Source organism: Pseudophryne corroboree, chromosome 4 (genome assembly GCF_028390025.1).
Source record: "Pseudophryne corroboree isolate aPseCor3 chromosome 4, aPseCor3.hap2, whole genome shotgun sequence".
Classification (NCBI taxonomy): Eukaryota; Metazoa; Chordata; class Amphibia; order Anura; family Myobatrachidae; genus Pseudophryne; species Pseudophryne corroboree.
Window position 1 is genome coordinate 714,735,796 of NC_086447.1, and position 25,006 is coordinate 714,760,801.

The 25,006-nt window shown below is 49.2% G+C and overlaps 1 protein-coding gene across 5 annotated transcripts in view; it reads right to left on the minus strand.

Annotated features, from left to right (window-relative positions):
* LOC134910212 (interferon-induced, double-stranded RNA-activated protein kinase-like) overlaps positions 1-25,006 on the minus strand; it is a 354,989-nt gene that overhangs the window by 34,659 nt on the left and 295,324 nt on the right. For 3 of the 5 annotated variants that reach the window (XM_063917987.1, XM_063917986.1, XM_063917988.1), the window contains exons 20-21: positions 9,864-10,024; positions 331-487 (exon numbers count right to left, since the gene is read on the minus strand). The exons of 1 other annotated variant lie outside the window; for it this stretch is intronic. In XM_063917987.1, the coding sequence (XP_063774057.1) occupies positions 331-487; positions 9,864-10,024 (318 nt within the window). The remainder of the gene's footprint in view (positions 1-330; positions 488-9,863; positions 10,025-25,006) is intronic. One more of the 5 variants, XM_063917991.1, reaches the window with a different exon arrangement.

Below are 25,006 nucleotides of genomic sequence, written 5' to 3' on the forward strand. Positions count from 1 at the left end.
AATGAGCGATGGACTCCAGAATAAAAGGTAAAGGATTTATCAGATGGATGAAATAACCTTCACACATCAGCCAAATGATTTTGTATCATAAAATTATTTAAAATAGCCCAAGTTCGGTAGTACGGGTTAGGTGGGATAGGGGATTTATCTAAGACTGGGTCCTTAATAGCATTAAAATCACCTCCTAGTATAAGTGGGAAGGTAACACGATGAGCTAACATTTTAAAGAGATATTGTTGAGAAAGTCTGATACTTGGTTATTAGGGGCATACACGTTCAGGAGAGTATAAGGCGTGTCTCTGATCTTAATGTCAACCAAAACAAATCTACCTTCTGGATCAACAACAGTATCCAAGATTGTGTAGTAGAGGCATCAAGCAATAAGAATGGCCACTCCTCTAGATTTGCATATATATGGAGCCGAGATACATTCAGAGAACCATGAGGCACGGAGAGAGGAGCCATCCCCAGCTTTCCAGTGAGTTTCCTGTAAAAACATAATATCGTTATCAGTGGTGCAAGTAGAAATATTTTCTTAGTGGTACTGAGTGCAGAAAAATGGGCGGGGGCGTGTGTTATGAGGGGGCGTGGCCACATACTGCTAGTGGGAGTGGCTACATGACACTTGCGGCGTGGCCACACGACAGCCATTTTTTTTTTAATCCTGAGGCAAGGCTAAACATATATAGAAATGCCTCCAGTATAATAGAATTACATAGTGATACCTCCAGTATAATAGAAATATATAGTAATGCCCCCAATTTAATAACAATATATAGTAATGCCTCCATTATAACAGGATAATACAGCCACTGTCGCACTCCCAGTAACCCTGACAAAGTGGGAGGAGCCGTCATGCTGCCAAGCACCATGGTCTTGTTGCTTTGTGGCACATTATAATTGTGGTGATGGTAAAGTGTGTGGCAGGTGGTACTGAGTACCCGCTGCCAAATTCTTATGGGTACTCCGTACCAGAGCGTACCCGCATACTTGCACCACTGATCGTTATATAAACGTTTTAGATGAGTAAGGATTTTACAATGTTTAATATGAGTATTGAGACCCCCAGTATTCCAGGATAGGAACTTAAGAGAATTTGGTGGTGAGGAAAATGGATGGGTAACTTGACGACATGCCATTATCTCACACCAGTTTTTAGATAGATAGCATTGAATGGAAAAAAATTAGTAAGGTGAGATCACCCCCATCCCAGCGAGTGAGGGACAACCCCCTGGACAAAGCACCCAGCACTGACACAGACATAAGGAAAATATTCAGTAATACAATACAGTACAGACAAAAAACAGTGGAAAAAGAATGACGTTTCAACGTCACTTTTCTAAATTTTCCAACCAAAAGGACATGGCAGACTCTGACTGGAGAGTCAGAGAGTCGGCCAGGCAAATCTTAAATATAAATAAGAAATACGAAACAATCAAGAGAAAATTAACCATTGTGTTAATACAAGATCGGTAAGTATTCTCTCTTCTCCATATTATAGTAATGTAAATAAAGGAGGGTAAAGTACCATCATAACACAGAAAAATATATATATAAAAAAAAAAAAATATATATATATATATATATATAAGGGCAGGCCCTTCAAATATTCCCATCTATTTATAAGAGATATCATATTTAGCAGATCAGTTAATCATTATACATTTGCGGCATTATCAACGATTAGGGGAACGTGTTGTAGGTGACATTGACTTTCCAGAGGAAGTAAGACAGAGGCAAAAAGTGTTTTTGCGCATCTTCCGGATCATCAAAAATTAGAGTGCGACCATTGTCAGAAACCTGCAGTTTAGCTGGGAGTCTGCAAGGAATTTGCAAACGGTAGAAAATGATCTGCGCTTCTGTGCAACCGCAGCTGAAAAATCTTAAAAAATAAGTATGCGGGTAACGTCAATAATCTGTTGATCCATTTTCCTGTCCCATTTCTTTAGTTCTGAAATAAAAATAATGTGCAATCACTGGTCTAGGGCGAGAGTTAGCACTTTGCCTCTCCACTCCAACCCTATGCACTCTCTCCACTTGGGGAAACTCCACCGATTCAGGAATAGCTAAGGCCAGTGCTAGTTTAGAAGTAATATAATCACTTAGGGAGGTAGATTTAACCGCATCTGGAATCCCAATGAAACCCAGTTATCCAGGTCATCTAATTTATCTTGTAGCTCTCGAATCATCGGTACAGATGAGTCGGTAGTGGATTGCATAGACAACATTGAGTCTTCGATATCACTGACTCGTTGTTCAAGGTCGGCTATCCTAGAAGTATTAGAGGCGACCTCTTTGATAGTAGATTGAAACAATATTTTAAATTCATCTAGCTTTTTGTAATATGTGGCATGAGAACTAATAAGATCTCCTTTGCAGTTTGAGACAAATGGGTAGTAGGGTCAGACTGGCTTAGAGGTTGACTATCCTCATTTGCAGCAGAGGTGAATTGTGTCAGTGGTGGGGAAACATTTCCCTGTTTATTCTTACCATGTGCCATATTGTCACTGGCAGGAGAGGCAATTGATGAACAAATAGACGCAGATGAGATTAAAAATGTATCCATCAAATGCGGGGGGACAAGGGTTATTATTACAAGTGAGAGAGCTAGAGCAGGTTTCACAGGAAACCATCACCTATTAAACAGTAATGATGGTAAGGGATAAGAAAATAAAAGAGGAATTCTCCTCCTTTTTTTCTTTCACATTATAGAAGAAATTTAACACCCCATAAATGGTATGATGAAATCAAATGGAACCAGAGAGAAACGGAGTAGTCAAAAATTTAACTACATTGTTACCTTTTGTATGGGGGTGGGCGGGGGGGTGGGGGGGGGGGGGTGGAATCCCTAAAACACAGTAATAATAAATGACAATGGCCCTCATTCCGAGTTGATCGGTCGCAAGGCGAATTTAGCAGAGTTACACACGCTAAGCCGCCGCCTACTGGGAGTGAATCTTAGCTTCTTAAAATTGCGACCGATGTATTCGCAATATTGCGATTACTAACTACTTAGCAGTTTCAGAGTAGCTTCAGACTTACTCTGCCTGTGCGATCATTTCAGTGCTTGTCGTTCCTGGTTGACGTCACAAACACACCCAGCGTTCGCCCAGGCACTCCCACCGTTTCCCCGGCCACTCCTGCGTTTTTTCCGGAAACGGTAGCGTTTTCAGCCACACGCCCCTGAAACGCCGTGTTTCCGCCCAGTAACACCCATTTCCTGTCAATCACATTACGATCGCCGGAGCGATGAAAAAGCCGTGAGTAAAATTACTTTCTTCATAGTAAAGTTACTTGGCGCAGTCGCAGTGCGAACATTGCGCATGCGTACTAAGCGGATTTTCACTGCGATGCGATGAAAAATACCGAGCGAACAACTCGGAATGAGGGCCAATATTTGTGAGCCTTAGTTATTATTCAGTTTCGCCAGTAGATGGCAGCATAAGCTCGCCTATGTCAAAGAATCTGGGTACACACAACTATATCGGGAAGAGTGGAACACAATCTCCTATATATTTGCCTTAATCTGTGACTCTGTGCTCGTAACGCTGGGCGGAGTCACAGAGCTGGGCGGAGTCAACTGCATCTGCTGCAGGGAGCTACTCCATACCCAGCGCCAGCAGCAGTCAGGTGCAAGACCCTACCTTACAGTATAGGAGGTGAGGATGGCCACTAGCTGCCGGCTGCTGTGCCTGTCCTCTCCCCCCCCCCCCCCCCAATCACCTGTGACAGCGGGCTGTGTGCTGTACAGCGCGGGTCCCGAAAAGGGGGCGGAGCTACGGCATCATGAGGGGGCGGAGCTACATGGAATAGAGGGGCGGAGCTACACGGGACCAGACAGCTGCACAGTGGTGGAATCAGCATTGCAGTGACGGCCAGCCAGACTTGGTAAGTGGAGGGTGAGAGAGAAATGTGTGTGCGGGTGTGTATATAGTGGGTGTGTGTGTGTGTGTGTGTGTGTGTGTGTGTGTGTGTGTATGTGTATAGTGGGGTGTGTGTGTGTGTGGGTGGGTGGGTGTGTGTGTGTGTATATATGGTGGGGTGTGTGTGTTTGTATATATGTGTGAATTGTGTGTGTGTGAGGTATGTCTGTGTGTGCGCACTTTATGGACGCCACTGCTGGGGGGGCCATTACATGCAAGGACGCTACTAATATAGGGGGGGCATTCAGGGGCGGATCCAGAAGAAAATGACAGGGGGGGCACCATGGAAGGGGCAAGTACATTTGCGTGCGACTGCAGCGCATGCACTCCCAGAAAAGGGGTGTCCCCCCACTACAAGGGGTGTGGCCTCACAGGACAGGGAGAGTGTGTGAGAGAGAGCGATTTGCAGTAGGTGACAGGGAGAGTGACTGTCAGTTGGTGACAGCTAGTGGTTGATGGAGAGTGACTGGCAGTGGGAGAGAGGGTGAGTGGGAGAATGTGACTGGGTATAGAGTGACTAGCAGTGGATGCCTGGGAGACTGGCAGTGGGTGACACGGAGACTGGCAGTGGGTGACAGGGAGAGGATGACTGGCAGTAGGTGACAGAGAGAGGGTGACATATAAGTCAGTGTGATGTGGGCCCCTATGACACACATATAAGTGGGGAGGGAAAGGGGCACAGGTTGCAAAAAAAAAAAAAAGTTTTCATTTTTTTTTTATACAAAAAAATGTGTATTGTCATCTTGCATAATATACCACATACACATAAAAAGGGGGAGAGACAGGGTGGGGGAGGGTGCTGAGGGGAAGAGAAAGGGAGGGGGAGGGTGCTGAGGGGGAGAGACAGGGAGGGTGAGGATGCTGAGGGGGAGAGACAGGGAGGGTGAGGGTGCTGAGGGGAGAGACAGGGTGGGTGAGGGTGCTGAGGGGGAGAGACAGGGAGGGTGAGGGTGCTGAGGGGGAGAGACAGGGAGGGTGAGGGTGCTGAGGGGGAGAGAAAGGGAGGGTGAGGATGCTGAGGGGGAGAGACAGGGAGGGTGAGGATGCTGAGGGGGAGAGACAGGGAGGGTGAGGATGCTGAGGGGGAGAGACAGGGAGGGTGAGGGTGCTGAGGGGGAGAGACAGGGAGGATGAGGGTGCTGAGGGGTGAGACAGGGAGGGTGAGGGTGCTGAGGGGGAGAGACAGGGAGGGTGAGGGTGCTGAGGGGGAGAGACAGGGAGGGTGAGGGGTGAGACAGGGAGGGTGAGGGTGCTGAGGGGGAGAGACAGGGAGGGTGAGGGTGCTGAGGGGGAGAGACAGGAAGGGTGAGGATGCTGAGGGGGAGAGACAGGGAGGGTGAGGGTGCTGAGGGGTGAGACAGGGAGGGTGAGGGTGCTGAGGGGTAGAGACAGGGAGGGTGAGGGTGCTGAGGGGGAGAGACAGGGAAGGTGAGGATGCTGAGGTGGAGAGACAGGGAGGATGAGGGTGCTGAGGGGTGAGACAGGGAGGGTGAGGGTGCTGAGGGGGAGAGACAGGGAGGGTGAGGGTGCTGAGGGGAGAGACAGGGTGGGTGAGGGTGCTGAGGGGGAGAGACAGGGAGGGTGAGGATGCTGAGGGGGAGAGACAGGGAGGGTGAGGGTGCTGAGGGGGAGATACAGGAACATAACTTTGTGTCAGGAAAGAAACAATGAAGGATTCCCTGACAAACTTGCAGCCCCCCCTCCCCTCCCACATTTACTTAGCAAATACCTTGTGGCTTTGCCCCACTGGCTGGCATCCTAGGACAGGAGTGAGCGTTTGTGACTCCAGTCCTAACGGTGCTCATAAACAGCAGGCACAGGAGGAGAGAGCGGCAGCGTGCGGCGCGGTACAGGAGGAGAGAGCGGCAGCGCACAGTGTGACGTGACGTGTTCACACCGTGTGTGGGTGCCGGGTTGCATTGGTTACGAGGCAGGAGGAGGTGCAGTGCAGCGCTGGCGGCTGACCGTGTGAATACGACGGCAGTCGGTCGGGAGCACAGCACTACGCCACGGGTCGGTAATAGAAATCCGATCCGTGGCGGGTGGCAGGGCTCCCTTTCAGATGGGGGTTCGGTGTACTTACCCTCAGAGCCCCCCTTCCGTAATCCGGCTCTGACCGCCGGGACGCTTGCGCTGGAACTCGTGCCCTAGTGCCCGCTGGCTCTATTACGGGGAGATTGCAGCAGAGCTGAGGCCAATTAAAAAAAAAGTAAAACACTGCCACAAATGACAGGGGGGGCACGGGCCCGAGTGCCCCCCCCCTGGATCCGCCACTGGGGGCATTACGTATAAGGACGCTACTACTATAGGGGGGGCATTACGTATAAGGACGCTACTACTATAGGGGGGCATTACGTATAAGGACGCTACTACTATGGGGGGGCATTACATATAAGGACGCTACTACTATAGGGGGGGCATTACGTATAAGGACGCTACTACTATGGGGGGGCATTACGTATAAGGACGCTACTACTATAGGGGGACATTACGTATAAGGAGGCTACTAATACTGGGGGGCATTACATATAAGGACGCTACTACTGGGGGGGGGCATTATGTATAAGGACTCTATTACTTCTGGGGGGCATTATGTATAAGGACGGTGCTACTACTACTGGGAGGGCATTACATGTAAGGATGCTACTACTACTGGGGGGGCATTATGTATAAGGACGGTACTACTACTGGGGGCACATTATGTATAAGGATGCTACTACTACAGGGGTGGCATTACGTATAAGGACGCTACTATTACTGTTGGGGGGCATCTCCTATATATTTGTCTAAATCTGTGACTCTGTGCCCGCAACGCTGGGTGGAGTCACAGTGGTGGGCGGAGTCAGCAAGTCTCTGCTCCTGCTGTCCATGTCTCTCTCTCCCCTCCCCCCACCCATCAGCAGCTCTGATTCCCCGGCAGCGGCGCCGGCCCAACAACAACGGCTGATGCCGCCCCCGGCATAGACATTAGGAGGGACGGGTGGCGCAGGAGAAGGCTCTCATAGCCCTCCCTGCGCCGTGTACACAGACCCGCCGCCTCCTCCGCACACATCCCGCTGTCAGCTCTCCTGCTGTGACAGGAGGCGAGTGCTGCAGTGACGTCATCTCCTGCAGCACTCTCCTCCTGTCACACAGCCGGCACACACACTCCAGTCTCCGGGGGCTGCCAGCATCTACAGGCAAGCTGGAAACACCCCCGGAGCGAGAGAGAACAGACCGCAAGGCCACGCCCCTTTCACAGAAGGCCACGCCCCCTTTTCGGCCTCTGGACACTGTACTGTTTACCAGCCTGCAGCAGCCGCCCACAGCCCCAACGGTGAGTCCCTCCGGCCATCCTACCCACTGTATCTATGTCTGGTCACCACTTTACACAAGTCTCCTCTTCTGGTGCCCTCCCCCTCCACTACTTTACCCCTCTCTTCATCAGCTTCCTCACTGGGGACCCTCCCTGCCGACCCGCGTCTCTATATCCCCTCCCTACCACCCCGCGTCTCTCTATCCCCTCCCTACCGCCCCGCGTCTCTCTATCCCCTCCCTACCGCCCCGCGTCTCTCTATCCCCTCCCTACCGCCCCGCGTCTCTCTATCCCCTCCCTACCGCCCCGCGTCTCTCTATCCCCTCCTCCCTATGCCTCTGTATCCCCTCCCTACCGCCCGCGTCTCAGTATCCCCTCCCTACCGCTCTGCGTCTCTGCATCACCTCCCTACCGCCCCGTGTCTCTGTATCCCCTCCTACCGCCCCGCGTCTCTGTATCCCCTCCCTACCGCCCCGCGTCTCTCTATCCCCTCCCAGCCGCCCCGCCTCTCTGTATCTCCTCCCTATCGCCCCGGGTCTCTCTATCCCCTCCCTACCGCCCCGCGTCTCTCTATCCCCTCCCTGCCGACCCGCGTCTCTCTATCCCCTCCATACCGCCCCGCGTCTTTCTATCCCCTCCCTACCGCCCCGCATCTCTATATATCGCCTCCCTACCGCCCTGCGTCTCTCTATCCCCTCCCTACGGCCCTGCGTCTCTCTATCCCCTCCCTGCCGCCCTGCGTCTCTCTATCCCCTCTATCCACTCATACAAATATTGAACCGCAGCAAGGCGTGCAGGGGTTAAGGGGGCGTAGCCCCTTTCGACGGTGTGAAGAGCGCCCGTAGGGCGCGAAGAAGCACCTAGTACTAAAATATAAATGAAACTGAGTAGTTGTTCAATAATACCAGCAGATGGCGGTGTAAGCTCACCTATATTGAATGGATTGGAACACAGTAGTAATAAGTGACATTAACAGTATATATGATTTTAGGCAATTATTCAATTTTACCAGTAGGTGGCAGCAGAAGCTCACCTATGTCAAAAGGACTGTGAAGTACTATATGATTTACTAGTGGGTGGCAGCAAAAGCTCACCTATAGCAGATAAATTATAATAGATCAGACCATACAGTACAAGAAGAATGTAGTAGAGGTTAGCTACCTAACAAACATAAGTAACAATATACGTGATTCCAAATAGATATGTGGTATTACCATTAGGTGGCAGCATAAGTCCACTTGTGTCGGAGAAATTTGAACACAACTGTTAGTCAGCAATATCAGTAGGTGGCAGTGCACCCCCACCTATATTGGTTGGATTGGAGCACAACACAAATAAATGACAGTATAACAGTTGTTCAGTATTACCAGCAGATGGCGGTATAGGCTCACCAGTATTGGATAAACTGGGACACAGTAATAATAGATAACTGTGACTGTGTGATTTCAAACAATTTTATAGTAGTACCAGCAGGTGGCAGCGTAAGCTCACCTATAGCAGATAAACTATAGCAGGCAAAACAGTACAATAAGAATAAAATAGAAGTCAACTATGTAAGTTTGTTTGTTGAAGCATGAAGAAAATTATATATATATATATATATATATATATATATACAGTCTGCAAAAAGTCCGGCACTCACTGTTACTTGATATACTGTCCCCGTTGCCTTCCGTGAAGTACAGCTCACACTGTTAATGTAACAAGGGTTGGGAACGGCGGCACTCAGGAATAAAGACACAACCACAGCCAGCAGTTTTCAGCCAACGTTTCAAAGCATGTGCTTTTTCGTTATTGCCCTGACGAAAAAGCACATGCTTTGAAACGTTGGCTGAAAACTGCTGGCTGTGGTTGTGTCTTTATTCCTGAGTGCCGCCGTCCCCAACCCTTGTTATATATATATATATATATATATATATATATATATATTATAGAGTTCTAGTCCGCGCACACTGTGGTATATCCAGAGTTTATTTGGTTAACACATGTAGTGCCTGCTCATCCACTCCTGCCAGGAGCCACGGGTTTCTAGATAATGTCAAAAATAAGGAGAGCGCATAAATGAATAATAATAAAAAGTAACAATTTTTAAATAAAAAAAAGGAGCTGACGAAGTCCCTAAGTGACGAAACGCGTTGGGCGTGGCTTACATTTGCAGACGAGACTTGTCTTCCGCCTGATACAGAGCAGACGGTATCTCCGTGAATAATACCCCGCTGACCGAAGGATTATCCCGTGGCGGCAGTTATCGGAGAGAGTGGCTAAGTGCATTAACCTTAACCTACATGTACGTGGATATTTACATGAGTAAATTGTTACTTTTTATTATTATTCATTGGTGCGCTCTCCTTATTGTTGACATTATATATATATTTATATATATATATATATATATATATATAGATATATATATATACACACAATGCAGTCCCTTGGTAAGGATCAACCAGTTATCTCCCCCAATCAGGGACCAGGCGGCACTTCACGGATTTTTTAAAAAGCAGCTTTTATAAATCAAAGTGCAATCAGTACATCAAAATGAGCATAATACCGACGTTTCAACGCCTTACAGGCGTTTTTTTCAAGGTGCTCAAAACTGTGAAAAGAACAAAAACAAACAAACTGACAACCACCAGTGTACTTACCTAAATAGACTCCACGTGTAAGGTCTCCCTCCATCTGCTTCCGGACGCCGGCGGTGTGCGGTGTGCGCGCTCCGGGGCTCCATCAACGGCTTCCACTGATGACGTTGCGTCGTTGCTAAGCAACCGGACGCGGCCGTCGCTCCAACCGCGGCTCCCGGCAGCTATTATGAAGGAGACAGAAGGGAATAAATATATAGTGAATCAGGCTCCAAAAGAAGCGTGCAGATAGTCAATAATAGACATTAAAAAGATTAAAAACAAGTACACCCAGGAGAATTCATGTAAATACAACGCAGCAGTGTAGGACAACACCATCAAGCCTGTCACAATCACTATAGCAATATATAAGAGACCATCACCTCCCCTCACCCCTACTTGTGATACAAAAGGGGACAAGATCAGTACACCCATCACCCCACAGGAGTGAGGTGCTATAGGATTAGCACAATAACAGCACATTGATATTAATAACAAATATATGAAATGCATAGATAAAGCAAATAAATAGCAAAAGTCAAAATCTACTCAATAAAATAAGAATTTACTCACCGGTAATTCTATTTCTCGTAGTCCGTAGTGGATGCTGGGTACTCCGTAAGGACCATGGGGTATAGACGGGCTCCGCAGGAGACTGGGCACTCTTAAAAGAAAGATTAGGTACTATATCTGGTGTGCACTGGCTCCTCCCTCTATGCCCCTCCTCCAGACCTCAGTTAGGGAAACTGTGCCCGGAAGAGCTGACATAACTAGGAAAGGATTTGGAATCCAGGGTAAGACTCATACCAGCCACACCAATCACACTGTACAACTCGTGATAACTATACCCAGTTAACAGTATGAACAATAACTGAGCCTCTCTCAACAGATGGCTCATACAATAACCCTTTAGTTAAGCAATAACTATATACATGTATTGCAGAGAGTCCGCACTTGGGACGGGCTCCCAGCATCCACTACGGACTACGAGAAATAGAATTACCGGTGAGTAAATTCTTATTTTCTCTGACGTCCTAGTGGATGCTGGGTACTCCGTAAGGACCATGGGGATTATACCAAAGCTCCCAAACGGGCGGGAGAGTGCGGATGATTCTGCAGCACCGAATGAGCAAACTCAAGGTCCTCCTCAGCCAGGGTATCAAACTTGTAGAATTTTGCAAAAGTGTTTGAACCCGACCAAGTAGCAGCTCGGCAAAGTTGTAAAGCCGAGACCCCTCGGGCAGCCGCCCAAGAAGAGCCCACCTTCCTCGTGGAATGGGATTTTACTGATTTAGGATGTGGCAGTCCAGCCGCAGAATGTGCAAGCTGAATGGTGCTACAGATCCAGCGAGCAATAGTCTGCTTTGAAGCAGGAGCACCCAGCTTGTTGGGTGCATGCAGGATAAATAGCGAGTCAGTTTTTCTGACTCTAGCCGTCCTGGAAACATAAAGTTTCAGGGCCCGGACTACGTCCAGCAACTTGGAATCCTCCAAGTCCCTAGTAGCCACAGGCACCACAATAGGTTGGTTCAAATGAAACGATGATACCACCTTAGGGAGAAATTGGGGACGAGTCCTCCATTCTGCCCTTTCCATATGGAAGATCAGATATGGGCTTTTACATGACAAAGCCGCCAATTCTGACACACGCCTAGTCCAAGCTAAGGCCAAAAGCATGACCACTTTCCACGTGAGATATTTTAGCTCCACGGTCTTAAGTGGCTCAAACCAGTGGGATTTTAGGAATCCAACACACGTTAAGATCCCAAGGTGCCACTGGAGGCACAAAAGGGGCTGAATATGCAGCACCCCTGTAACAACGTCCGAACTTCAGGCAGTGAAGCCAGTTCTTTTTGAGAGAAAAAGGGATAGGGCCGAAATCTTGGCCTTTATGGATCCTAATTTTAGGCCCATAGTCACTCCTGACTGTAGGAAGTGCAGGAATCGACCCCCCTGGAATTCCTCTGTAGGGCCTTCCCGGCCACACACCAAGCAACCTATTTTCGCCATATACAGTGAAAAAGTCTTGCTGTCACGTCTTTCCTAGCCTTTATCAGCGTAGGAATAACTGCATCCGGAATGCCCTTTTCCGCTAGGATCCGGCGTTCAACCGCCATGCCGTCCAACGCAGCCGCAGTAAGTCTTGGATCAGACAGGGTCCCTGTTGCAACATGTCCTGACTGAGAGGCAGAGGCCATGGGTCCTCTGAGAGCATTTCTTGCAGTTCCGGGTACCGAGTCCTTCTTGGCCAATCTGGAGCAAAGAATATTGTTCACACTCCTCCGTTTATTACAATTCTCAGCCCTTGGGTCTGAGAGGAAGAGGAGGGAATATATAGACCGACTGGAACACCCACGGTGTTACTAGTGCGACCACAGCTATCGCCTGAGAGTCCCTTGACCCAGCGTAAAACCATTTTTATCTTTTTATTAAGGTGGGACGCCATGTAGTCCACCTGAGGCAGTTTCCATCAATTTGCAAAACTGCGTGAAGACTTCCTGATGAAGTCACCACTTTCCCGGGTGGAGGTCGTGTCCACTCCCGGAATGAACACTGCTGACAGTGCGCTTACTTGATTCTCCGCCCAGCGAAGAATTCTGGTGGCTTCTACCCTCGCCACCCTGCTCCTTGTGCCGCCCTGGCGGTTTACATGAGCCCCTGCGGTCTGACTGGATCAGAACCGGTTGGTCGCGAAGCAGGAACTCCGCTTGACTTCATCCGTGGTCACCTGGACCCAGTCCTGAATGCCGAATCTGCGGCCCTCGAGAAGGTGAGCACTCCGCAGCCACCACAGGAGAGACACCCTGGCCCTGGGGGATAGGGGGATTAACCGATGCATCTGAAGATGTGATCCGGACCACTTGTCCATTAAGTTCCATTGTCCTTGCATGGAACCAGCCGAAGGGGATGGCCTCATATGATGCCATCATCCTTCCCAGGACTCGAGTGCAGTGATGCACTGACACCTGTTTTGGTTTTCAATGGATTCCTGACCAGTGTCATGAGTCTATGTGTCTCTCTATTGGGAGATAAACCCTCTTCTGGTCTGTGTCTAGGATCATGCCTAGGCGAGGCAGATGAGCTGTAGGAACCAACTGCGACTTTGGAATATATAGAATCCAGTCGTGTTGCCGTTTCACTTCCAGAGAAGGTGATACGCTGTCCAGCAACTGCTCTCTTGATCTCGCTTTTATGAGGAGATCATCCAAGTATGTGATAATAGTGACACCTTGCTTCCGCAGGAGCACCATCATATCCGCCATTACCTTGGTGAAATTGGTAATGACAATCCCGTACCGCAATTCTGAGGTACGCCTGATGAGGTGGATAAATGGGGACACGAAGGTATGCATCCCTTATGTCCCGATTCATTTCAGGCATGCAATGACCGCTCTTAGCGATTCCATCTTGAACCTGAACCTTTTCAGGTATATGTTCAGGGATTTTAATTCAATATGGGTCTAACCGAACCGTCTGTTTTCGGGATTATAACATGGTCGAATAATAACACCCTCTTGTTGAAGGAGGGGACCCTTGACCACCACCTGTTGAAGATACAATTTACGAATTGCAGTTAACACTGGCTCCCTCTCTTGGGGGGAAGCCCGCCGGGTCCTCGGTGAGGGGGCATCTTCTCACAGTCCAGCCTGTATCCCTGCGATACAATTTCTATTGCCCAGGGATCTAACAGGGAGTGAACCCACTTGTGGCTGAACTTACGAAGGCGTGTCCCCACCGGGCCTAGCTCCGCCTGTGGAGCCCCAGCGACATGCGGTGGATTTTTGTAGAGGCCGGGGAGGACTTCTGTTCCTGGGGACTAGCTGTGTTGTACAGCTTCTTTCCTCTGCCCCCGGCTCTGACAAGAAAGGACGCACCTCAGACTTTCTTGTTTCTTTATTCGAAAAGCTGCATTTAATAATGTTGTGCTTTCCTAGGCTGTGCAGGAATATAAGGCAAAATATCAGAATTACCAGCTATAACTGTGGAGACCAGGCCCGAGAACCTTTCTCCACACAATCCTCAGCCTTCCATATGCCTCTTAAGTCGGCATCATCTGTCCAATGTATATTCTACAGGACACGTCAAGCAGAAATCGACATAGCTTTTGTCTCTAGGACCCAGTATACTCATGTCCCTTTGGGCATGCTTTATAATTATATATCTATCACTTAAGACAGCATCTTAAAATATTTATATGCATACTAGGGTCTCAATCTCTGCTGATAAGGTACCTGTCCACGCTGCCACAGCGCTATAAACCCATGCCGACACAATCGCCGGTCTGGGTAGTATACTAGAATGTGCACGCTATCTGCAGGATCCCTGAGAATAGCTAGTGGAAACAGGACACCCAAGGGGAAGATTCTCAACACAACCTGGCCCTAGTGGGGAAAGGATACAGCCTGAGAATTCTCTTGTGGGAAGCTGCCGTCTCTTGTCTGGAGATTCCCGCTCTTTTTCCTCATGAGAGGAGGGAAATTTACCTCAGCATTCTTCCCCTTAACATGTGTACTCTCGTGTCAGGGACAGATGAGTCATCAGTGATATGCAAATCATCTTTTATTCCAATAATCATATATTGAATATCTTTTAGCCCTCTTGGCTGTAACTTTGCATTATCGTAGTCGACAGTGGAGTTAAACTCCGTGTCGATACTTTGTTATTTTGGATAGTGAACATAGCGAGACTCTGAAGGACTCTGTGACATAGGGACAGACCAGGGTAGATTTCCTTTCTGTTCCCTAACCTTTTGTGCAATAATTTTACCTCAGCACTTACACATATCCAAACAGGTGTCGGCGTTGTCGACGGAGACACCCTCCCACACACATATCCGCTCTATCACCTCCTTAGAGGAGCCTTTTACCTCAGACATGTCGACACACGCGTACCGACATACCACACACACAGGGGATGCTCTATTTGAAGACAGTTCCCCCACCAGGCCCTTTGGAGAGACAGAGAGAGAGTATGCCAGCACACACCACAGCGCTATATAATACAGGGATGTACACTATACTGAGTGATTTTTCCCCTATAGCAGCTTATATACACAGTTTTGCGCCTAAATTTATGTGCCCCCCCCTCTCTTTTTTACCCTTTGTGTACCAGGATACTGCAGGGGAGAGCCTGGGGAGCTTCCTTCCAGCTGAGCTGTGAAAAGAAAATGGCGCCGGTGTGCTGAGGAAGAAGGCCCGGCCCCCTCAGCGGCGGGCTTCTGTCCTTTTATGTACTTTAATGGCGGGGGTTAATGCACATATACAGTTTATCAGACTGTATTATGTGCTTTTCGCCAAGTAAGGTAATCTAATTGCTGCCCAGGGCGCCCCCCCCCAGCGCCCTGCACCCATCAGTGACCGGAGTGTGTGGTGTGCTAAGGGAGCAATGGCGCACAGCTGCAGTGCTGTGCGCTACCTTAATGAAGACCGGAGTCTTCAGCCGCCGATTTCCAGGACGTTCTTCTTGCTTCTGGCTCTGCAAGGGGAACGGCGGCGCGGCTCTCCGGGACCGGACGACCGAGGACTGGGCCTGTGTTCGATCCCTCTGGAGCTAATGGTGTCCAGTAGCCTTAGAAGCCCAAGCTAGCTGCAAGCAGGTAGGTTTGCTTCTCTCCCCTCAGTCCCACGTAGCAGTGAGTCTGTTGCCAGCAGATCTCACTGAAAATAAAAAACCTAACAAATACTTTCTTTTCTAGGAAGCTCAGGAGAGCCCCTAGGGTGCATCCAGCTCTGGCCGGGCACAGATACTAACTGAGGTCTGGAGGAGGGGCATAGAGGGAGGAGCCAGTGCACACCAGATATAGTACCTAATCTTTCTTTTAAGAGTGCCCAGTCTCCTGCGGAGCCCGTCTATACCCCATGGTCCTTACGGAGTACCCAGCATCCACTAGGACGTCAGAGAAACCTAACCGGATTCAGGTGGCCCATTCAAACGTATAATTAATCAATAAAGCATAGTCATAGGAAGACATTCCATGGCATTTGTTCATTCAAGCCACTCGGCGTAAGAGAGTTCAATCTATAGATCCATCTGGCTTCTTTTTGTGCCAGGACCTTTGCTCTGTCACCCCCTAGTGGTAAGACCAGGACGTGATCCAAAATTTTATATTTCAAATCAGATAGATTATGTTGGGCCATTTCAAAGTGGCGTGCCACTGGTTGGTCGCTCTTTTTTCCTCCCTCAATAGCCCCCCTTATTGCAGAGCGATGTAATGCCATACGTTCTCTGAATGTCCTGATTGTCTGTCCAACATAGATCAATCCGCATGGGCAGAAGATTGCGTAGATAACAAATTGAGTTGTACATGTCACATAGTGTTGTATCCGATGTGAAATATGAGTACTTGGATGCACAAATACAGGACCCGTTTCCATATAGCAACATGTCTCACAAGGTAGACATTTGAAGCATCCCTTTGTGTTAATGGTTGTCCGTTTAGGAGTCACGTCAGTTTTTACCAACAGGTCACAAAGATTTTTGCCCCTCTTGTAACTTGGCATAATGGTTTTATTTTTAAAGCATGCAAGATTCCTATCAGAGGTGACAATGGGCCATAGGGCCTTTGTTGCTCTAGGTAGCACACCACTGGCCGTGGAGAATTCTGTAACCAGTGGGATTTTGTTGGCCGTCTGTTTTAGATAGTGATGAGCGGATTCGGTTTTACTCGGTTTTACTCGGTTCTCAAAACGGCATATTATTGGCTCACGGATGTCACGTGTTTTGGATAGCCAATAAGATGCCGTTTTGAGAACCGAGTAAAACCGAGTAAAACCGAACCTCGCTCATCACTAGTTTTAGACAGGGTCTTAAAAGTTGTTCCCTAGGAATCTTCATCACTTCATCCTTTAGCCCCAGCAACGTCTTTCTGTCATAGCCCCGTACGAGAAGATTCCTAGGGTACTGATCCTGTCCCCTTTTGTATCACGAGTAGGGGTGAGGGGAGGTGATGGTCTCTTATATATTGCTATAGTGATTGTGACAGGCTTGATGGTGTTGTCCTACACTGCTGCGTTGTATTTACATGAATTCTCCTGGGTGTACTTGTTTTTAATCTTTTTAATGTCTATTATTGACTATCTGCACGCTTCTTTTGGAGCCTGATTCACTATATATTTATTCCCTTCTGTCTCCTTCATAATAGCTTCCGGGAGCCGCGGTTGGAGCGACGGCCGCGTCCGGTTGCTTAGCAACGACGCGACGTCATCAGTGGAAGCCGTTGACGGAGCCCCGGAGCGCGCGCACCGCACACCGCCGGCGTCCGGAAGCAGATGGAGGGAGACCTTACACGTGGAGTCTATTTAGGTAAGTACACTGGTGGTTGTCAGTTTGTTTTGTTTTGTTCTTTTCACAGTTTTGAGCACCTTGAAAAAAACGCCTGTAAGGCGTTGAAACGTCGGTATTATGCTCATTTTGATGTACTGATTGCACTTTAATTTATAAAAGCTGCTTTTTCAAAAATCCGTGGAGTGCCGCCTGGTCCCTGATTGGGGGAGATAACTGGTTGATCCTTACCAAGGGACTGCATTGTGTGTATTCTAATAGGATGGCACCCCGGTGGCTGCTGTAATAGTGAGTGCCTACTAGTGATGAGCGAGGTTCGGTTTTACTCGGTTTTACTCGGTTCTCAAAACGGCATCTTATTGGCTATCCAAAACACGTGACATCCGTGAGCCAATAAGATGCCGTTTTGAGAACCGAGTAAAACCGAGTAAAACCGAGTAAAACCGAATCCGCTCATCACTAGTGCCTACTACCCTCTTCTTGTTTTATATATATATATATATATATATATATATATATATAGGTAGGTAGGTACAGATATATAAAAGTACAGGTAAGGAACAATCTAATGATCCAGTACCTTTAACTCTTGATAAGCAATACACAATGGTGGTCATTCCGAGTTGTTCGCTCGCTAGCTGCTTTTAGCAGCCATGCAAACGCTAAGCCGCCGCCCTTTGGGAGTGTATTTTAGCTTAGCAGAAGTGCGAACGAAAGGATCGCAGAGCGGCTACAAAATAATTTTGTGCAGTTTCAGAGTAGCTCCAGATCTACTCAGCGCTTGCGATCACTTCAGACTATTCAGTTCCTGCTTTGACGCCACGAACACGACCTGCTTTCGGACAGCCATGCCTACGTTTCCCCAGCCACGCCTGTGTTTTTATCTGGCACGCCTGCGTTTTTCCGCTCACTCCCTGAAGACGGTCCGTTGACAACCAGAAACGCCCGCTTCCTGTCAAGCAATCTGCGGCCAGCAGTGCGACTGAAAAGCTTTGCTAGACCTTGTGTGAAACTACATCATTCGTTGTAATAGTACGACGCGCGGAATATGCATGCGCAGAAGTGCTTTTTTTTGCCTGTTCGCTGCGCTGTGACCGAAATCTGCTAGCGAACAACTCAGAATGACTCCCAATGTGTAAATACATGAGAGAAAGCAAGTCAATTACTCAGGTGAAATATTTGCAGTCTTGACAATTGGCTAGACTTAAAAAAATTAGCACTCTGAGCTTCAATGTGGGAGCAACGTGGATAAAGAGAGGGGTAAATAAAGAAAGACTAGAAACAGTAGGATAGGTAAAATAAATAAATAAAAAAAGAGGGAAGATAGGTGAAGGGGAAAGGGAGAGAGACACAAAAGGGGGGTAAGAATCAAGTTAGGGATCAAAGATAAGAGTCAAAGCAAGATAAATTAGTAGTGGAAGACAAACCAAGTTAGTATGGGGATGGAGAGCTGTAGCCTGTCTCAGCACCAGCAGCCGTTCCGACCTCCACTGGAGATCCCAAGGGTAGATCAGGTGCAAGAAGAGAAGCTTCTGGGAAGGAGCAGTGGATTCCAAAAGTCACCCCAGGTAGACGGACTACTGGGGGGCAGCGGGCTCCAAATGATTCTCACAGGGAAGTAGAAGGTCTCATGCAAGTGTCACAGGGCAGCGGGACCTCCAGGATACGGACGGCACCAAGCCGTCAGGGGCAAACAGCAGAGCAGAGGCAGCACTCCCGCAGATCTCAACCAGCCGCATCCCCGCGCTCAGGGCCCCCAATCCGGTGTCACAGGAAGCCAAGCGGGACTTCTCCAGCAGTCGCGGGATCACTCACACCCGATCAAAGTTCCCACAGCGACGCCATGCAGGGCAGACAGTGGTAAGTCAGGGGAGTCTCAGCAGCGACTATAAGACCGGATCATCTCTATCTGCAGAGGCAGGCAAGCGGAGCTTCCGTAGCGAGTGCACAAGCAGCCACCGGGGTGAACTAGAGGTGATAGACCTGGGACACCACCACCCCTTAGCTGTGGAGATGGACAAGCGGGGTCCACGTGACAGGTACAGTCAGTTGCTGCTAGTCAGGGCCCCCAGCAGCTGGAACTCCCAAGTCAGTCGGCGGCAAACCAGGGGCACTGTAAGAATAATCTCGGGAGGTATTCCCCTGTGTCAGTCAGTAATCTAAGAGATGTGGGCAGGGTACAGTAGCCTCAGAGCAGGTTTAAGGAAAGACTATCCAGGGCAGTGTTAGCAGCATGCACGGCCTCTCAACATGTGGTGGCCTGGACCTGAGCCAGACTCCGGTGAACGGGGCTATCACCTTGTCCACCCACCTTTATCATATACCGATGGACTCCTTAGGTTGTCAGGATCAAAAAGTTTAGCGGCAATGTTAGGGCTAGATTAGAATGGATGGCAGTGGATAGAGCTTGATTTAAGCAGAGCTCATCTAAAACGTAGCCATCTTGGATGCGCCACCCACCGGAAGTCTCTCTACTGTAATTGTATCTCTTGCCATTACTCTATTGTGAATTGCACTTTGGTGATCATTCCGAGTTGTTCACTCGTTGCCGTTTTTCGCAACGGAGCGATTAGGTGGAAAATGCGCATGCGCATGCGTTCAGTAATTTAACACAAAACTTTGGAGATTTGCACAAGCTCAAGCGACGTTTTTTCATCGCTCGAGTGATCGTAGTGTGATTGAGAGGAAGTGGGTGTTTCTGGGAGGTAACTGGCCGTTTTCAGGAAGTGTGCTAAAAAATGCAGGCGTGCTAGGTAAAAACGCAGGAGTGGCTGGCCGAACGCAGGGCGTGTGTGTGACGTCAAACTAGGAACTAAACGGACTGAGGTGATCGCAATCTAGGAGTAGGTCTGGAGCTACTCAGAAACTGCAAGGAATTATTTAGTAGCAATTCTGCTAATCTTTCGTTCGCTATTCTGCTAAGCTAAAATACACTCCCAGAGGGCGGCGGCCTAGCGTTTGCAATGCTGCTAAAAGAAGATAGCGAGCGAACAACTCGGAATGAGGGCCCTTGTCTTTTAATCTATTAACCCCACAGCGGTCACCAGTTACATTCCTGTATAATAAACCATTATGTCACCGTCCTAACGTGTAGTGACTATTGTATTGGGTCCTCTGGGGTTGGGGTTTCTTTTCCCTCTGCCTAGGGTTCTAGCAGCGAGATCCAGTTGAAGAGGTGATCCCGGGCGAAGAATCCAGGTACGTCAACTGACACCGGCACCTGCAACCACATTCCCACAGTACTTACCTGTTACACTTTGCCCAGAGCGCATTTGCCCTGTCGGGGCACCTTCTACAGCTGGTGTAACCAACCCTGGTCCTCGAGAGCTACCAACAGTTCACGTTTTCCAGGTCTCCTCACAAAATCACAACTGTGGATCTTTTAAAATGTGTCAGTTAGTAATGACTACACCTGTGCACCTGCTAGGTGAGCTGGAAAATGTGAACTGTTGGTAGCTCTCGAGGACCAGGGTTAGCTGCCACTGTTCTACAGTCACCTCAACTGGCCGCCTATTCCCTCATGTGGTCCGCTGATGGACGCCCTTACCGCTCCCAGTCCGCTGTGCGCTCTGTCTGCACTAGAGCATCCGATGTTTAGCACCCTCAGACCCAAGCTCTCTCAGGGCAGGAGCAGCAGCAGCCTCTGTCCACTCAGATTGCAACATCAGCAAGAGTGACGGCTGGCTGCAGCAATCCCACGCTTTCTCCCTTTCTCTCTTTGCATGATGGACGTCGGGGGGGTGTGGGGGGGGGAGGGGACGGGGACGACACAGCTGCTACTACTGCCGGCCGCGATACCTCAGGATTCCTCTCCCCAGTATGTTCCACCCCGTACGTCTCCTGCATTTTCTGAGAAGGGACTGGAGTACAGGTGCCAATCCCCGGCAGAAGAATTGTAAGTAGCAGCTTATCTGCCAACCAGTGATGAACGAACACACAATGTGTGATGGGCTCTACCTGGTGTAATGTGTGACAGGTGCTCTATCTGGCGTAATGTGTGACAGAGGCTCTACCTGGCATAATGTGTGACGGGCGCTACCTTGTGTAAGTGTGTGTAAGTAGCACAACTTTGCAGCGTAATTTGAATAATGGAGACTACTGTGCAGTGTAATATGAATTGATATTATTTTGTGGCCATGACCCTTCCCCATGAAGCCACTCCCCTATATTTTTGGTGCGCACCAGCGGTGGGCTCTGTCCCAATTTTTAATTTAGGGGCGGGGGGGGGGGGGGTGGGGCACCAATGTTGTTTCTTGCACACAGTGCTACAATGTCTAGTTACAGCACTGACCACAGGGAAGTCCAGGAGCAGGGGTTGGGTGCAGGATCTCGGAGTCAGAATGCTGAATCCGGGATCGCGACCACCAGAATGTCGGCATGGGGCAAGCGCAACGAAGCCCCTTGCAGGCTCGGTGGCTCACTACGCTTGCCACAGGTTCTGTTCCCACTCCATGGGTGTTGTGGACATCAGGAGTGGGAATAGCTGTGGCAGCGCTGCCGGGATTCTGGCTGTCGGGATCCTGGTGTCGATATTCTGTCTCCGGGATCCTGACTACATCCCCAGGAGCAGAGCCTTCTGTCCCTCCTGGAGAGGGTCATGTTGGGAGGTATGTACACAAATGACCCCAATAGTGCAGTGCCAGATACACATATGCCCCCTCAGCCATTTCTATAATGGGTGCAATGTGTACGGCGCACACCGGCCCCTGGGTCCAGGAGGGGCCCACACTGCACCCATTAATAATACTTACCTTTCCGAAGTCCAGCGCCGAGTGCAGCAGTCGCGGTGAAAATCACAGCCAAAATGGCTGTCACACATGCGCAGTAGTGATTTTGGTCTCCGGAACATGGCGAGTGACATTTTTCGGAGACCCGCGCATGCGCAGTAGACTCCGGCACTGCAACGTACAGAGGAGGGGGCTCACCTAGAGGTGCACACGCATTCCTCCCAACTTTTAGTATCAGTCAATCAGGATCTTGTGCGCGGTGAAGCCGCACCTGCCCAAAAAGAGGGTGTGATCTCAGGAAAAGGGAGCATGGTTTCGCCTCCATTTTCATCACAGTGAGGGCACGGCCAGCACTATGTGAGCTGCTCACATGCCCCCAGTCCCTCTGTCTGCTGTAATTAGGTGGAGCAGCAGGTGACAGGAGCCTCCCAACTGCCCCCTAACTGTGGGACACTACAACCCGCGGGTGGACAGCGGGACAGTTCCAAAAAAAGAGACTGTCCCACGAAAATTAGGACAGTTGGGAGTATGCACACGGGCCTCCTCCTGTTAAAATGCCTCTGTATGCCCCCAATAATGCCAGAAACACATATGCCCCCAATAGTGCAGTGCCAGATACACATATGCCCCCAATAGTGCCAGATACAGATATACCACCCACAGTGCCAGATACACATATGCCCCCCAGTGCCAGATATGCTCCCACAGTGCCAAATACACAAATGCCCCTAGTGTCAGATATGCCCCCAGTGCCAGATACACATATGCTCTCACAGTACCAGATATACACATATGCCTCCACAGTACCAGATATATCCCCAGTGCCAGTTACACATATGCCCCCCACAGTGCAAGATATGCCCCCACAGTGCCAGATATACACATATGCCCCCAGTAGTGCCATTGCTGCTCATCGCGCTGCCTCCCACTGGGATCTCCTGCCGCTGCTGTTTCCGCAGGGAGGAGAGGCAGTATGGGCCACTCCTGCCCCACAGTGCCTCATCCGGTCTCCGGCGTGTATCTCAAATCAGGCGCCAGTTCATGAGCTAATCAAAGCTTGTGGTCCGGCAGCCAAACAGGAGCCGCCGCTGCCAATCCGCGAGCTCCGATTGGCTAACGAATTGGCACCTGATTTGAGATATACATCACCGGAGACTGGACTGGGCAATGAGGGGCAGGAGTGGCGCGCACTGCACTCTTCTCTCCGCAGCTCCCTATCTGCTGCTACGGTGGCAGTGGCCGAATTATATGCCAAGGGGAGGAAGGTGACAGGGGCTATTGGTACAGCTATCCAGCAGGTAGGGGCAGGGGTCATCCACAGGCCCTTAGATTCCTGGGACCTGACACTGATGCAATGTAGTGGGACTCTGAAGTGTGGGAATGGACGGGCTGGATTTCAAGGCCCCCGACCAAGGGCCCTAGGCAGGTGCCTAGGTTGCCTTGTAGTAAATCTGTCCCTGACCGCAAGTGCAGTCGGATTTACCAATCTCCAGAATGTGATGCAATCTGCAGATGGCAGTAGCCTACAGCTGCGATATTGCAAATTTCAGGATCCCCTCCCCGTCTGCCCTCGATGACGCGTGGGCCTAGATGGCGGCCATGCATGCACATTGGCTACGTGGAACCCAAACCAGGAAACAGGGTGAGAGTATTACGTTATCGCTCTGCTTCCAGCTCTTCGCCAGGGCAGGCTCTTATCTTATCGAAGCCATCTCATAGGAAGAGAAATATCGGAAACTTGCAAAATAGCCCTTTATTAAAAGGAATTAAAGATTCACAGTAAATAACACTGACCAAACATTTTATTAGTTTTTATTAACACATTCTGTCTCTTTATCACACTATATTTTAATATTTCACCACTAATAATTTTAATGCATATCAATAAAATTTAAAAAGTTTTTAATAATTCAATTGGTTCCAGTGTGCCAGGGCCGTTTCTAGCCAATTTGGCTCCCAGTGCGAGATTTAAAAATGCCCCCCCCATTCACATAAGAAAAAATGCGCCCCCCATAGATATAAAGAGGAAAAGGGGGCGTGACCTCGTTAAAATGGGCGTGGATTTGTTAAGATGGGTGTGGCCTCATCTGATCTCATCATCACGGCCACCACGCGATAAAAAAAAAAAAGTCCTCATTTTACACATTACAGCAGGCACGCGACCCCATTTTACACAGCACGGCAGGCAAGTGTCCCCATTTTACACAGCACGGTAGGCAAGTGTCCCCATTTTACACAGCACGGTAGGCAAGTGTCCCCATTTTACACATTGCGGCAGGCACGTGCCCCCATTTTACACATTGCGGCAGGAAAGTGTCCCCATTTTACACATTGCGGCAGGCACGTGCCTCCATTTTACACAGTACCGCAGGCACATGCCTCCATTTTACACATTGCGGCAGGCAAGTGTTCACATTTTACACATTGCGGCAGGAAAGTGTCCCCATTTTACACATTCCGGCAGGCAAGTGTCCCCATTTTGCACATTGCGGCAGGCAAGTGTCCCTATTTTACACAGTACGGCAGGTGGTGGTGGGGGGGGGGGGAGAGAGAGAGGGAGAGGGGCTGACTTACATTTGAAGCGGTACTTCCCGCTCTTGAGCCGCCTCTCCCTCGTCTGCGCAGCGCTGGCCGTCTTGGCTCCCCCTTCTCCCTCCTACCGAGTGCCCAGCTCGGGGGGCGGGGTTTCGCGGAATGACGCGATTGCGTCGTGGGAGGAGAGGGGAGGGGGGTCTGAAAGTGCTCAGGAAGTGCCGCGGCGGGCGCCCCGTGCAGTTGCACGGCTCGCCCGCCGCAAGAAACAGCACTGCAGTGTGCATCCAGGAAAATGTTTCCTTTGTTTTTCGTCTTCTTTGTTAAAATGCCAGGCTCTTATCTTATCGAAGTCATCTCATGGCAAGAGAAATATGGGAAACTTGCATGAAAATATTCATTTTCACAATGTGAATTTAGACCAAAAAGATTTATAACATTCATATTTATAATGTGGATTGTTATAATTATGCCCTTAAGTTTTTTTTTTAAGTTTTCTATTTTTTAATAAAAAAAAAAAACCTATGTGGTATGAACCAGGGTACCCAGACCCTCCTAATATGTGTAATGTGTCTAGGTAAATCAAAACTTCTCACATAGCACCGTAGAACAGTGTCCTTGGAAATT